Genomic DNA, 12,616 nt, shown 5'->3' on the forward strand with positions numbered 1-12,616 from the left:
AAAATATTTAGACAAATTAGGGACATTTCACATCTACCATAATGGAAGAAATCACAGAAATGTAGGGCTTGAAAGGACTTCAAGAGGCTCATGTAGTCCATCACCCTACACTGAGGCAGGATTAGGTATACCTAGACCAACCCTGGCATACATGTGTCTAACCTATTCTTAAAAGTTTCCAAGGACAGGGACTCCATAGCCCCATTAAATTGCCTGTTCCAGTGCTTAACTATCCTTATAGTTAGAGGTTCTGGGGGGGGGAGGGACGGGGAACGGGGGGTTGGATAGGCGTGGGAATCCCGGGGGAGGGGGCCTGTCAGGGGCAGGGGTGTGGATAGGGGTCGGGGCTGTCAGGGGACAGGGAGTGGGGGGGGGGGGGGGGTTGGATGGGGAGAGTCCCGGGGGGACAGTTAGGGGTGGGGTCCCGGGCAGGGGCAGTCAGGGGACAAAGATAGGGGGGCGGGGTTGGATGGGTAGAGAGTTCTGAGGGGGGCAGTCAGGGGGTGGGAAGTGGGAGGGGTCGGCTAGGGGGCAGGGGCCAGGCTGTTTGGGGAGGCACAGCCTTCCCTATCCAGCCCTCCATACAGTTTCACACCCCGATGTGGCCCTCAGGCCAAAAAGTTTGCCCACCCCTGGTCTATGCCATGCCAAGAGTCCTAAACCAGTGTGATATCAGAGGTAATTCAACCAGTCACCATTCTTACTCTACAGCTAATTTACATGCAACAACCTAACTGGTTGTATGAGGGAGACCACACAGATGGTGGATTACTTCGCCCAAATGCCACTCCTGTGTGCCTAACTGCCACCTGCAAAAATCAACACAAATCTCCAGTACAGCCCCAACAAACACAAATCAACACAACCACTCACAACCAGCATACATAAGAACCCCAAACAGACATGGCCTTTCACTGGAGCACACACTCATTCACCACCTACATAAATTAACACAAATCTCCCAGCACAATGCTCCCAGACACAAAATTAATATTATTGTTCAACTATTCAAACCAAATAATAAGAGGTCATTGAGATATGAATAGGTTAATGCACAGCCATTTTATTATGTATACAAGCAAGACAAGAGACATTTTCCCACATCACTCCTTAACAACAAAAAAGTACACTTTTTTTAAGAAAACGCTTTCAGTTCAACATTTTTTCTGCCTTTTCAGCAGTTAACACAGGATCCACAGGAAATATATGTGCACTCACTTGTTTTGGTCTCTGGGGAATACTATATATTTAGCTATGAGGGTGCCGATTGGCGGCTATTCTGAGGTGGCTGAAATGGTTTTTGGAACTTGCCTTGTATCCAAACTCGCTGCATTTTCACTTTTTTCTTCCTGTTGACTTGTAATCGTCGATCAACTAGATTCTGCACTTCAACTAACCCAGCCAGGGTAAACATGTTGTGGACTTCATCTGTTCCACAAATGAGAAGTAGAATTACTATAATTATAAAACAAACTGATGCAGCCAGTTAAAGAATTTACCAATTTAACACATAGTTCATCAGAGCTGGAATCAGCTCTGCTTTATCATCTGATAACCCAGAGCTAGAACAGTCCATGAGAAATCCTTCTATAAAAGAGACCACCTTTATGGCATCACTGAGTTATAATATGGTATAAAATCTCACACCTGGGGTCCAGATCATATTGCTCATAGTTTATAACAACTTTTCTTCAGAGCTCTAAGTTACACAGGATTTGAGGATGGCAAATATACAACATTTTGATAATTCTGGATATGTCTACACTGCAACAAAAAACACCAAGTCCCAGAGCCTGGGTCAATTAACTAGGGCTCAGGGGCTTGGGCAGCAGGGCTAAAAATTGCACAGTAGACATTTGGGCTCAGGCTGGAGCGTGGGCTCTGACAATCCCCTCATGGGGTCTCAGAGTCCCACAGCCCTAGCCCCACAAGCCTGAGTCAGATGACATGGGCCAGGCGCAGCCATGCTTCAGGTCTTTTATTGCAATGTAGACGTACCCCTTGGTTTTCACAGTAAACTACTGTATAAAACGAGCCTCTTATGGTGTGGCTGATGTAATTAGGTCCTATGATGGTGTCCCTTGAATAGGTATTTAAGAGGCTTGTTCACCTGCACATCTACCAATGTGATATATGCCATCATGTGTTAACAATGCCCCTGTGCCATGTACATTGGCCAAACTGGACAATCTCTATGCAAAAGAATAAATGGACACAAATCAGACATCAAGAATTACAACATTCAAAAACCAGTCAGAGAACACTTCAGTCTCTTTGGTCACTCAATTACAGACCTAAAAGTTGCAATTCTTCAACAAAAAAACTTCAAAAACAGACTCCAACGAGAAACTGCAGAATTGGAATTAATTTGCAAACGGGACACCATTAAATTAGGCTTGAATAAAGACTGGGAGTGGATGGATCATTACACAAAGTAAAAACTATTTCTCATGCTAATTTCCCCCCCCCCACTGTTACTCACACCTTCTTATCAACTCTTTGAAATGGGCCATCCCGATTATCACTACAAAAGGTTGTTGTTGTTTTTCCTGCTGATAATAGCCCACCTTAATTAATTGGTCTCGTTACAGTTGGTATGGCAACACCCATTTTTTTATGTTCTCTGTGTATATCTACCTTCCTACTGTATTTTCCACGCCATGCATCCGATGAAGTGGGTTTTAGCCCACAAAAGCTTATGCCCAAATAAATTTGTTAGTCTCTAAGATGCCACAAGGACTTCTCTTTTTTTTTAAACAGCAGCTTAGCCAGAGAGGCCCAGTGTAGACAAGTGGAGAAAAGACACTTATGCTCTCTATTCACCCAAGCCCTGCCTCTCCAGCTCCACTGCCATTTTGAGCAATGTGATGTCCCACAGCTGGAGCCTTTCCACTCTGCAGGAAGAGACTCCACCAGTGGAGAAAGGCTCTGGCAGGGAAAGGAGGCGGGGAAAGGCTCCACCAGCTCTCTGCTGCTGGAACCTTTGCCCTCTCCCAGAGTCTCTTCCATGAGGTGAGGAAAGGTTCTCGCAGGGGGGAGGCCGCAGGGAAAGGCCTCACCGCCATGAAAGGCTCCAGCAGCAAGGAAAGGCTTTGCCAGTCCCCCGCTGCTGGAGCCTTCCCCACAGTAGAGAAAGACTTCAGAAGGGAGGAAAAGCTCTGACAGAACCTTTTCCCACTGCCTCCCCCCGACAGAGCCTTTCCTTGATGCAGTGAAGGGCTCTGACAGCAGGGAGTTTTACCTGCTGCCTCCTCTCTGCCACAGCCTCTCATTGAAACTCGTAGCTACACACCGCAGTGCGGGCGCAGCTTGCTTTTTGCTGAGGCAGGTTGCTACATGCCACAGGCAGTGGTGTGTACTGTAGTATAGATGAAGCCTCAGAGCACAGACCTGCAGCCTAGAACCCCATCCTGTGAACTCCACCTTAAAGGTCTGAAGCTTCTGATAACAGTTTAACTCCCTCAAGGGCATACAGCAGTTGTAAAGCAGTTAACACAAACACACACTTTGCATAGAGTCTAACACATTAATACTCTTTTATACTTAATCACATAGAAAACAAGAGAATACAACTCATACAAAACAATGAACACCACACACCCTGCCGCAATTTCCTTCCCACTACAGGGCATTCTTGGGGCTGCAGTTAGAGTCCCTTGGGCTGTCCAGAGTCCTTGGGGCCATCTGGGCTCAGAAAAGTGGGCAGGGCTCCACTGCCCCCAGGAGGCTGCTACATGCTGGGTGACTTTGCTCCCTCCTATCTCATGCTTTCTTTTCCTATCTGGACCTCTCTGTTCCTGTGTGGCTTGCTATTTAAATCCCGCCCCAACCCCCACTTCTTTTGTTCTGTCCTTTAGGTAATTTTTCACTGCTCCTACCTTCAAGGGGTGAAGCTAAAACCGGTTTTCTAAGGATGCAGCTGCTTTTTAGAATAGCCTCTGTGTGGTCAAAGTGCCATCATTAACATTAAATATTCCCCAGTGTTATTCTCTCATGTGTACCCGCTACAGGACCTGTCAGTAATGGTGGATCCACATACATACAGGCACTCATGACCCAGCAGTTTTTAATAACACAAGTTCACAATAGCAACCAGATTTCATAAGCTGTATAAATGGAGCCCGAATTTACCACGGTAGGCACTCCTCATTTTCTGCTAACGATTAAGAGATCTCATGGCATGTTAGGGTTCCCCCTACATCCTCCCCACCTCCTCCCCGCCGCACCATAGCTAATATCTTAATCCCTCCTACTCACTTCCCCAGTCTCATATTACACAGCTGTCAGGCCAGACCCTTGGCTCCGGCTGTACTGCACACAGTGCAGGCCAGGGAGGTATAGGCAGCATAAAACTCCCCTTTGCGTTCCCCAAATCCTTGGCTGCTGGGTGTAGGGCCAGTCCTTCTCTGCCAGGTTTTGCTGGTTGCTAATAACCCCAAGAGGCCAACAGTCATTCACAGAGCTGTGGGTGATTCTACTCAAGCCAGAGATACCTGCCAGAGACAGTCAGGATCTGCCAGAAGTAAATCAACAGTCCATTATCTGTCCCAGCATTTTTACTTCAAAGATATTTTCAAACATATCTTTCACAGTAGGAAGGATCTTTAAGGAAGCATTAGAGGTGAGACTCTTCAGAGGTCTCAAAACGTAGTAAAACTTGCATGTCCACAGACCCGTGGGAGGGGGAAGATCCACACACTGAGACTGCTCTATGTATAGGTCATGGGAACACAATCAGCTCCTAAGAACCACCGTTTAGCTGCGTAATGCTATTTCCTTAAGAGATCTGATTTTGGATCTCATGCCCTTGTTAGGGCACCAGGAGCTAGCACCATGAAAGTCAGAGTTATACCTGCGTAAAATTGCGGATGCTATCAAAAGTAGGTTGAAGGTTATGACCCATAAACGCCTCAGTGCCAACTGGCAAGGGAGTTACAGGAATATTCCGATTATGGTATGAACATTCTGGTTCACCAAAGAATATCATGTGGGGTCTTAAACGAAAGCCAGGGTTACACTGGTCATTAATACTGTTGTGCAAGGTATGTACAAATACTATGTAAGGAGTTTTGTATGTATACTAAAAATATGTTCCTCAAGTCTGTATTAAGGCAGAGTTGACAAACAGGTTTCTGTCAGACAAAGGATGTTTATTCACCTGTCTCTGCTGGTCTGTGTGCAAATTAAGAACTATAAGTTAACACAAAGGGAAGGCATTTACATACAAAGTCAGAGAGGAGATATGAAGTCAGCAGGGAGACAGTGCACTAGAGAATAACCTATGGTGGGGATTGGCCGGACTCTGAGGTACAAGCAATGAACTTTAGGGAATATAAAATGAAGGCAAGGAAGACACCCTTTATCCTACACCTAGGAAGTTATCGACCAGTGCAAATGTATTAATGAAAATGGATCACAACCAGGCTTGGCTGAAGCACTGCAAACGACATCTGGGTGAGACAAACTTATTTAGATTGGAGATTAGCCTATTAAATTTAGTCTCTGTGGATTGTATTATGATTTTGTTTTATATAACCCACCTATTTCTATTCTTCTTACTCACTACCTCTTAAATCTTGATTGCTGATAATAAACTTCTTATTGTTTTCACTATAAATATCTCAGTGCTGTGGTGTTGTACAAGGAGCTGATCACTGAGCTATCCCACCTTCCAACTCAGGGTTTGAGCACTGACCTGCTAAACCCAGAGTTGTGAGTTCAATCCTTGAGGGGGCCATTTAGGGATCTGGGGCAAAAATTGGGGATTGGTCCTGCTTTGAGCAGGGAGTTGGACTAGATGACCTCCTGAGGTCCCTTCCAACCCGGATATTCTATATTCTATTCTATGAATCATTCAAGATGGTGTGCACACTGTTCCTTGGGGACAGCAGGCCTGGTGTTACTATGGGTGTTCAGTGGATAAGGGGTTGAACACTACAGGGAAATGCTTCAAAGGGGATCAAGGACTCATGTGCACCTATGGTTTACCTGCAAGGCAAAGTTAGGGCTGGCAGAGCCCAGAAGAGATTGTTTGGGTGGCTAACAGACTGGACGTGTCAGGGAGCTGAAAGTTAAGCACAAGCAATTCTCCCTCTCACTGGAGGCAGGGAGGTAATCAGGTGACTCATAGTCTTGGATACTCCAAGAATTATCATAAAGGTACCTAATTAGTTAAAACTGTTAATATCCCAGTATAGACCTACTTCTTGCTAAAATTGATCAACCCAGTCCTAGGAATTTAAAAAGAATAAAATGGAAAAAACTTTTTACTAGTCCCATAAAAACAATTGTGTGCTCCCTCTGCCAGCTCTGTAGCGGTCATTCATTAATCTGAGATAGTGACAGATACAAAGCAATGATGCTAGTGCAGAGGTAACTTACTTATACAGGGTAAAGAGGCACTCAAACTACTGTTAAATTAAGAGAGTTGAAGCATGATAACTTCAGCTTCAATGACACAGCTGAGGAAGGGAATCAAAGTCTGATGTTGTAAAAGAAAAGATCTTCCATAAAAATGAGCTTCATGTTTTTGAAAAATGGAGAGTTGAAGGGCTAGGAAAATTACTTAAATGGCTTTTTAAGAGGCTTTGAACCCCATGTCATCTAAAGAGACACTCAGAACTTTTCTATAAAACTAAAATTTGTTTTACCTTCTGTAAAGAAATAAACTCTGGTACCGTCTCCTCGTACATAAAAATTCTCTGACAAACAGCGGCCTAAAAGACAAAAATTGTGAATAGAAAGACTGGCTGTCCCTTTAAAAGATGTGCAAAATAAATACTAAACAAACGCCTCTTAGGAAATACCTTTTTTAAAACGAAGCTGAGATGTATCGTATCTTCCGTAGTCTCGAAATAACAACATCCCTCCAGGTTTCAATAATTTGGTCAGTCTACTTACAACTCCTTGCATCCTTAGAAAATAAAATGTGACACTGGTGTAACTCCAAACACTGCTTTTCTCTCGCCACTAGGTCCAACATGTAGTTTCTGAGGTCTCAGTGAGAAGGGACTGTCTTCAATCACCAAAAAATGCTAGACACTAACAAACAGCTTCAGTAGGAAGAACAATTTTTTTTTTTTACAAAGATGCAAAGGCACAAAAATGCACAAGGAACTTTTATTAAATAGTATAAAATGGGGGGAGAGGAAATGAGTCCTTTCCTCCTCTTTAGCAAAACATCAAGGATGGATTAAAGTAAGATTCTTGAGATCCGATCCCCCATGATCAGAGGAAGCCTGGACCTGCAGTGAGTTACAGGTAAAGCAGCAGGCAGTTGCATGGCATACAACTGAATGAACAGCCAGCTACCAAGGTAGGATGGGTTGGGCTACCTGCCAGGATAGGGTGGATTGGGCTGTCTCTCTTGGAAAGGAAGATCAAAGACTCTGGAGCAGGAAGCAGACAAGAAGCTCTCTCTCTAATCCAGCTATCTATCTAGGTATTTATACCATACACACAGTGGATTACGAATGCCAATCCCAGGGGAATAAAAGGAAGAGTTTGAGATCTGTCGATGGAGGGGAATTTGGTAGGGGAAACTTGTCTGAAGATGCTGGCAGGAAGCAGAGAGGGGAAAAGTCTAGCATCCTCTTGCCCTGAAATTTTGGTGGATCAGAGCAGTAGCTGTGTTAGTCTGTGTCAGCAAAAACAACTATGAGTCCTTGTGGCACCAAATAAATTGGTTAGTCTCTAAGGTGCCAAAAGGACTCCTCGTTTTTTCTTAGAAGGACTGTGTGTTCTGCAAGGCATGTAATCTGATAAGAGTTTAAAATTGAGCAAACCTCAGATTAAAATGTAAAACACTCATCGTTTAGGGCTCAATTGTGCCCTGGTCTTCCACAGCTGCACAGGGGTAAGGTTGCCTACATCCCTGCAGGGCCACAGAAGACTCTCTCACAACACAGCTCCTGGAAGGGGGCAGGGCAGTAGCTGCATTCCTGACACTCCCCTCCATCCCACAAGCAAATGGATGGAAAGTGTGGAAGCAATGGCTCTGCTCCTCCTACCAGCCAGCCAGTGGACCTGGCTGCGTGCTAAGTGGGGGAGGAGCGAGTATGTTGCACCCTGAAAAGAGCTGTTGTGAGATACATCCTCCTCTAATACAAGATATGAGCATAGAGGCACTGCACCTCCAAGGGGTATCTCTTGGGTACAGTGCCTCCTGGGCTCCTCCAGCTCACACACTGGCTATTGCTTAAGGCTATCCCTAGAAGCACAATCTAGCAAGAAGCCCAGTCTTTCTCCCACTGACTTTGAAGGTGCAAGATCAGGCCCTAACTCAGCAGAAAAGGAGAATTATGAGCTAAGAGAAACCACCAAAAAGGAAAACATGCACTTTTAAAAGAAATCCCGTGCTTAAATTCAGAAATAGAGGAAGACAAACATTTAAAGGGCCTCTGTTTTGTTCATACACAAAATTTGCATGTTTCTGCCCAAGCAAAAAAAGGGGCAGCTGCATGTACAAATGGGCATAAGAGATCTCAGAGCAGATAGGTGGGCACAGAATTACAAACTCTGCACATGAAAATGCGTGTTCTGTGCACTCACATGGGGATATTGACAAATTCTACATGCACATGAAGTAGGAACCCTTTGAAAATTTGCCCCAGTATAATACCACCTGGAATGGAGAAAGGTTAATGGCTTCCAAATTACCTTGTTTTTGAGAACAACAATTTCAAAAGGGGGGCTGCTAGCAGAAAAGAAGAGTGTTGCTTTATAAAGTAAAAGAACAGCAACTGTTAAAATGAGAACACAATAGCTAACAACATTAATAAATCATCAAGTAACAAAGGTGCTGAATGAGAATGTATACATCCCAGAAACTTACGTTTCCCAGGCCCCCAAGTGTTTTTATTTAAGGTTCTGCAGTATCATTCTCTTGGTTTTCCTTGTCATTTCTTATATTTTAAGCTGTTAGACAATTGTTATAAAAATCAACAAGGGTCTAGATTATAATTTTTTTATGCAATGACTTTATTTCTAGGGGATATTGTAATGAAGTAAGTATCTTTTCCTTAAACTTTTGGAGACTGGATTATACTGCATAGAAATCTACACACAGAAATCTGTATGCACATACACATATAAACGCCCATGTCAGCATTCATTTGGCTAATCTTGGTGGCGGGGGAGGGGAATTGTACTCTTAAGGGTTACTGGGAAAAACACCCTCAGAAATTTTGTCTGCGAGCATTTTATCATTGCTCCCGTGGACAAAAGGTGTGATAAAAATATATTTTGCCAGGTATCTTCCCCACTATTGCTGCACTTACACAAATTTCAATCTACTGTCTGAATTGTGTTTGGAATCTGCACCCAGGCTTAGCAAAACACTCTTCTGCACATGACTCATATGCTCATCTTTGCACAAACAGGAAGGAGAGATATGCTTTCTGGAAAAGATCATCTTTCTGCAAAAGCTAATGATTAATAACTCAGCCATTCAGGCAAGAAAACAGTCCTCAAATGTACAACTGACTCAGGTGAGTATTGTTCTGTTTGCTGAGCATGGATGGCCATATTTAATGCAGTTCTTAAAACAACACACTTACCATTATATGTGGAATATGCATTTCCCTTTGTACAGTCTGGTTAAAGGAGCAGTTGAGTAGTAAGCGTGAATAATATATACCCTTTTGTATTTTTCCCATGGGAAAGAATATTCTTTCAAAATTTGTCAGTGTTAGCTGGTTCTTTAGATATTGAGAGTTGCTTCAGTAATAAAGCTAATAGCTCCCTACCCAATATAGTACAAATTAGATTAATTTGCCTAATCCAAACAAGCCAGATACGCTAAGTGATCTTCTTCATAAGAGGCCAATATCTATGCAATTGTGTGCAACTAATGAATCAGTAGCCTGGGTCTTTATCAACATGTTGTAAGATGCTAAATAAAGGATATTTGTTTTTGATCACCAAGAATAATTTCCCTCTGGGAGACTAGTAGGCTGTTTCTGAATTTGTAACTTTCTTGAAGCACTGTCACCTTTAATAGGTATATGTCTTGCAAGAAGAGGTTCATTTCATTTTGATGGTGACAGGAGGCTCACTAATGAAGTAGTTTGACCAGCTTCTCTCCTGGATTCGGAAAAGGGGAAAGCAGCATTTAAAATGTCCTGCATTATACATAATGTAGCTTACTAAATAATAAATTCAAGATTCATCATCTCACTTTGATATTCTTGAAAACCACTAGTGATAAAAGAGCTTTAACACATTTGCTTTGCCCTTTAGTCTTCATTTACCTGTCAGGATGAATGGCAGAGAGCACAAAGACAAGGAGAATGACATCCAGGATCTCATCTGGAAAAGGGTAGGGTAAGGAATCATCACACACATCATGAACAAAGGCAGAACACCAGGCTGAATTGTACGACAAGTGTGACTGTAATGATAAAGATTAAGAGAAACACAGAGAGAACAGCAGTAGTTAGTCAATTTATCATGACCCAAGAAACGTTTTTTCGATTATTCAGTTTTGTAAAACATTTCTCAAAGCGGATTCTGTTCTGGGATCTTGCTCAGGGCGAGAGACAGGCCCACTGGTGGTATTCATTCCTCTCTCTGCAGAGAAGGACTTTGTTCTTTGAAGTATTAAAACCTCCAGTTCAAAGTTGTCAAAGCCATTGTGCTCCATTTCACCAGGATGGCCTCCTTGCAGCCTTCTGAATGACACCACACTTTCTAAGTGAACACTTGAAATACCTTTACTAGCTCCACTGCTCCCAACGCAAAATCACAGCAGTACAGAAAGGCTCCAGGGGTATTGCTATGAACACAAAACAAACATCAATTAAAGAACTGCTATTGTACTAACCACATGCAGCTCTTTGGGGTACTCCACAGGTTTGATCAAAATCCCTTTCACTGGTCTCAGCAACATGCCTTATATTGCTCAGCACTAAGCAAACAGGCGAGAGCTGTAGGAATATCTGTCAACAGTTTGTGGGGTGGGAATTGGGAGGGGGGACACCAAGCTAGGAAGAAAGTGGAACTGAAAAACAAGAGAAAGAAGACACCATTGGATGGAGTCACAGAGAGCCATCAAATACTCGTGACAATACCCAGGTGCTGCATTGCATCAATATGCAATAATGGGTCACAATTTCACTCTGCACTCATTTTGTGGGTTTCTGCAACTCCACTCAGAGATTTTTCCGGCACTGGTCTGTGCATGTAATTTAATTAGCAACATGAAAAATATTTATTTCAGCTTCAACCGAGGAAATTACTTAACAGTTATTAACTGTTCTGAAGACATTTGGGTTCCCAGGTGTCATTTGTGCTGGCTGTGATCAGATTATGTGGTTTTGATTGTTTCCTTCTATTACCCTAGGCCTTTTTTCATCAAAATACATGTTGGTTTCCTGTAGTGCTAGCTTCCCTTCCCCTCGCATTCACTGCGAAGCCAGTTGCAAATTTCCCTCACATCAAAACATCTGATGTCAGGAACTTAGGGTAGGATTTTTTCAACTCTTCAACAATCAATGTAAATGAGGGTGAGTCAAGCAGCAGTCCCACTAATTAAGGAACAGGATTAGCCCTCAGAAAAGCCATCTCTCCTAAAGTGCTGGAGATTTTGGAAAAGGTGTCTCACCAAATAGAAAATGTGTCCCTGTGCCCAGCAGATTCTGCTGTATACCCAGCTCAACAGACCATATCTCTAAGGGGGCTGAGCAGGAGAACCCTCTTGGACCAAGAGCAGCCAATCCTGATCTCACTACTGAGCAAAACCCTCCTTAGCTCTGTGAATACTTATGAGATGTATTCAGGCAAACAGTGGAATTACAGGTCCCAGACTGGATATGAGATCTTGTGGAACCTGAAATCCCTAGCATGACTGAGGGCAAGCAGCTGGGTTTTTGACTGACCAAGTCCCACTTATCAAATTGACTCACCAATGTGTATAAACAGCTCTTCTCTTCTCAGAAAGTGGGAAGCAAGCTGCATGAAAAGCCTCTGTCAAACAACAGGGACAGTTCTGGTCTGGACAGTTATTTCACGGCCAGCATGTCTGGCCCCTAGGCAGAGGCGTGGCCAGGAGGTTCTCCGCGGTATGCGTTACCCACAGGCACCGCCACCGCAGCTCCCACTGGCTGGGAACCATGGCCAATGGGAGCTGCGGAGCCGATGCTGGGAGCGGGAGGGAAATGCCAGCCTAGGAGCTGGAGGGAAATGCCAGCCGGTTCTGGGAGCTGCGCGGAGCCAGGGCAGACAGGGACCCTGCCTTAGCCCCGCTATACCTCCGACTGGACTTTTAATGGCCCTTTCAGTGGTGCTGACCGGAGCTGCCAAGGTCCCTTTTCGACCAGGCGTTCCGGTCAAAAAATGGACGCCTGGTAACACTAAGCACTAACTGTGTAAAGTACCATACCTTTTTATTTTTAATTTTGGATCATTAAAAAAAAATATTCCAAAGAAAGGGGAAGGTTTTCTTTCAAGCACAGTGTGCATCTACATTGTATTACTATTCTTTTGTGCAAACAAAAGGCAATTTTACATTGCCAAATATAGTGTGAATTGTACTTAGATACAAGATGTGCCCTCCAATAGATAAGAGATGTTTCCATCAATTCAGATATGAAATCAATGCAGACTCTTAACTGCAATG

General features: G+C 43.6%; 1 protein-coding gene across 3 annotated transcripts in view; it reads right to left on the reverse strand.

Moving 5' to 3' along the window:
- Positions 1-1,043: 1,043 nt before the first annotated feature.
- METTL8 (methyltransferase 8, tRNA N3-cytidine) overlaps positions 1,044-12,616 on the reverse strand; it is a 44,225-nt gene continuing 32,652 nt past the window's right edge. For all 3 annotated transcript variants that reach the window (XM_073305818.2, XM_073305816.2, XM_073305819.1), the window contains 5 exons: positions 10,711-10,774; positions 10,251-10,390; positions 6,807-6,913; positions 6,651-6,716; positions 1,044-1,428 (listed from right to left, as the gene is read on the reverse strand). In XM_073305818.2, coding sequence (XP_073161919.1) covers positions 1,253-1,428; positions 6,651-6,716; positions 6,807-6,913; positions 10,251-10,390; positions 10,711-10,774 — 553 coding nt within the window. In that variant the 3' untranslated portion in view covers positions 1,044-1,252. The remainder of the gene's footprint in view (positions 1,429-6,650; positions 6,717-6,806; positions 6,914-10,250; positions 10,391-10,710; positions 10,775-12,616) is intronic.

The sequence above is a fragment of the Lepidochelys kempii genome, chromosome 11 (assembly GCF_965140285.1).
Source record: "Lepidochelys kempii isolate rLepKem1 chromosome 11, rLepKem1.hap1, whole genome shotgun sequence".
Lineage (NCBI taxonomy): Eukaryota > Metazoa > Chordata > Testudines > Cheloniidae > Lepidochelys > Lepidochelys kempii.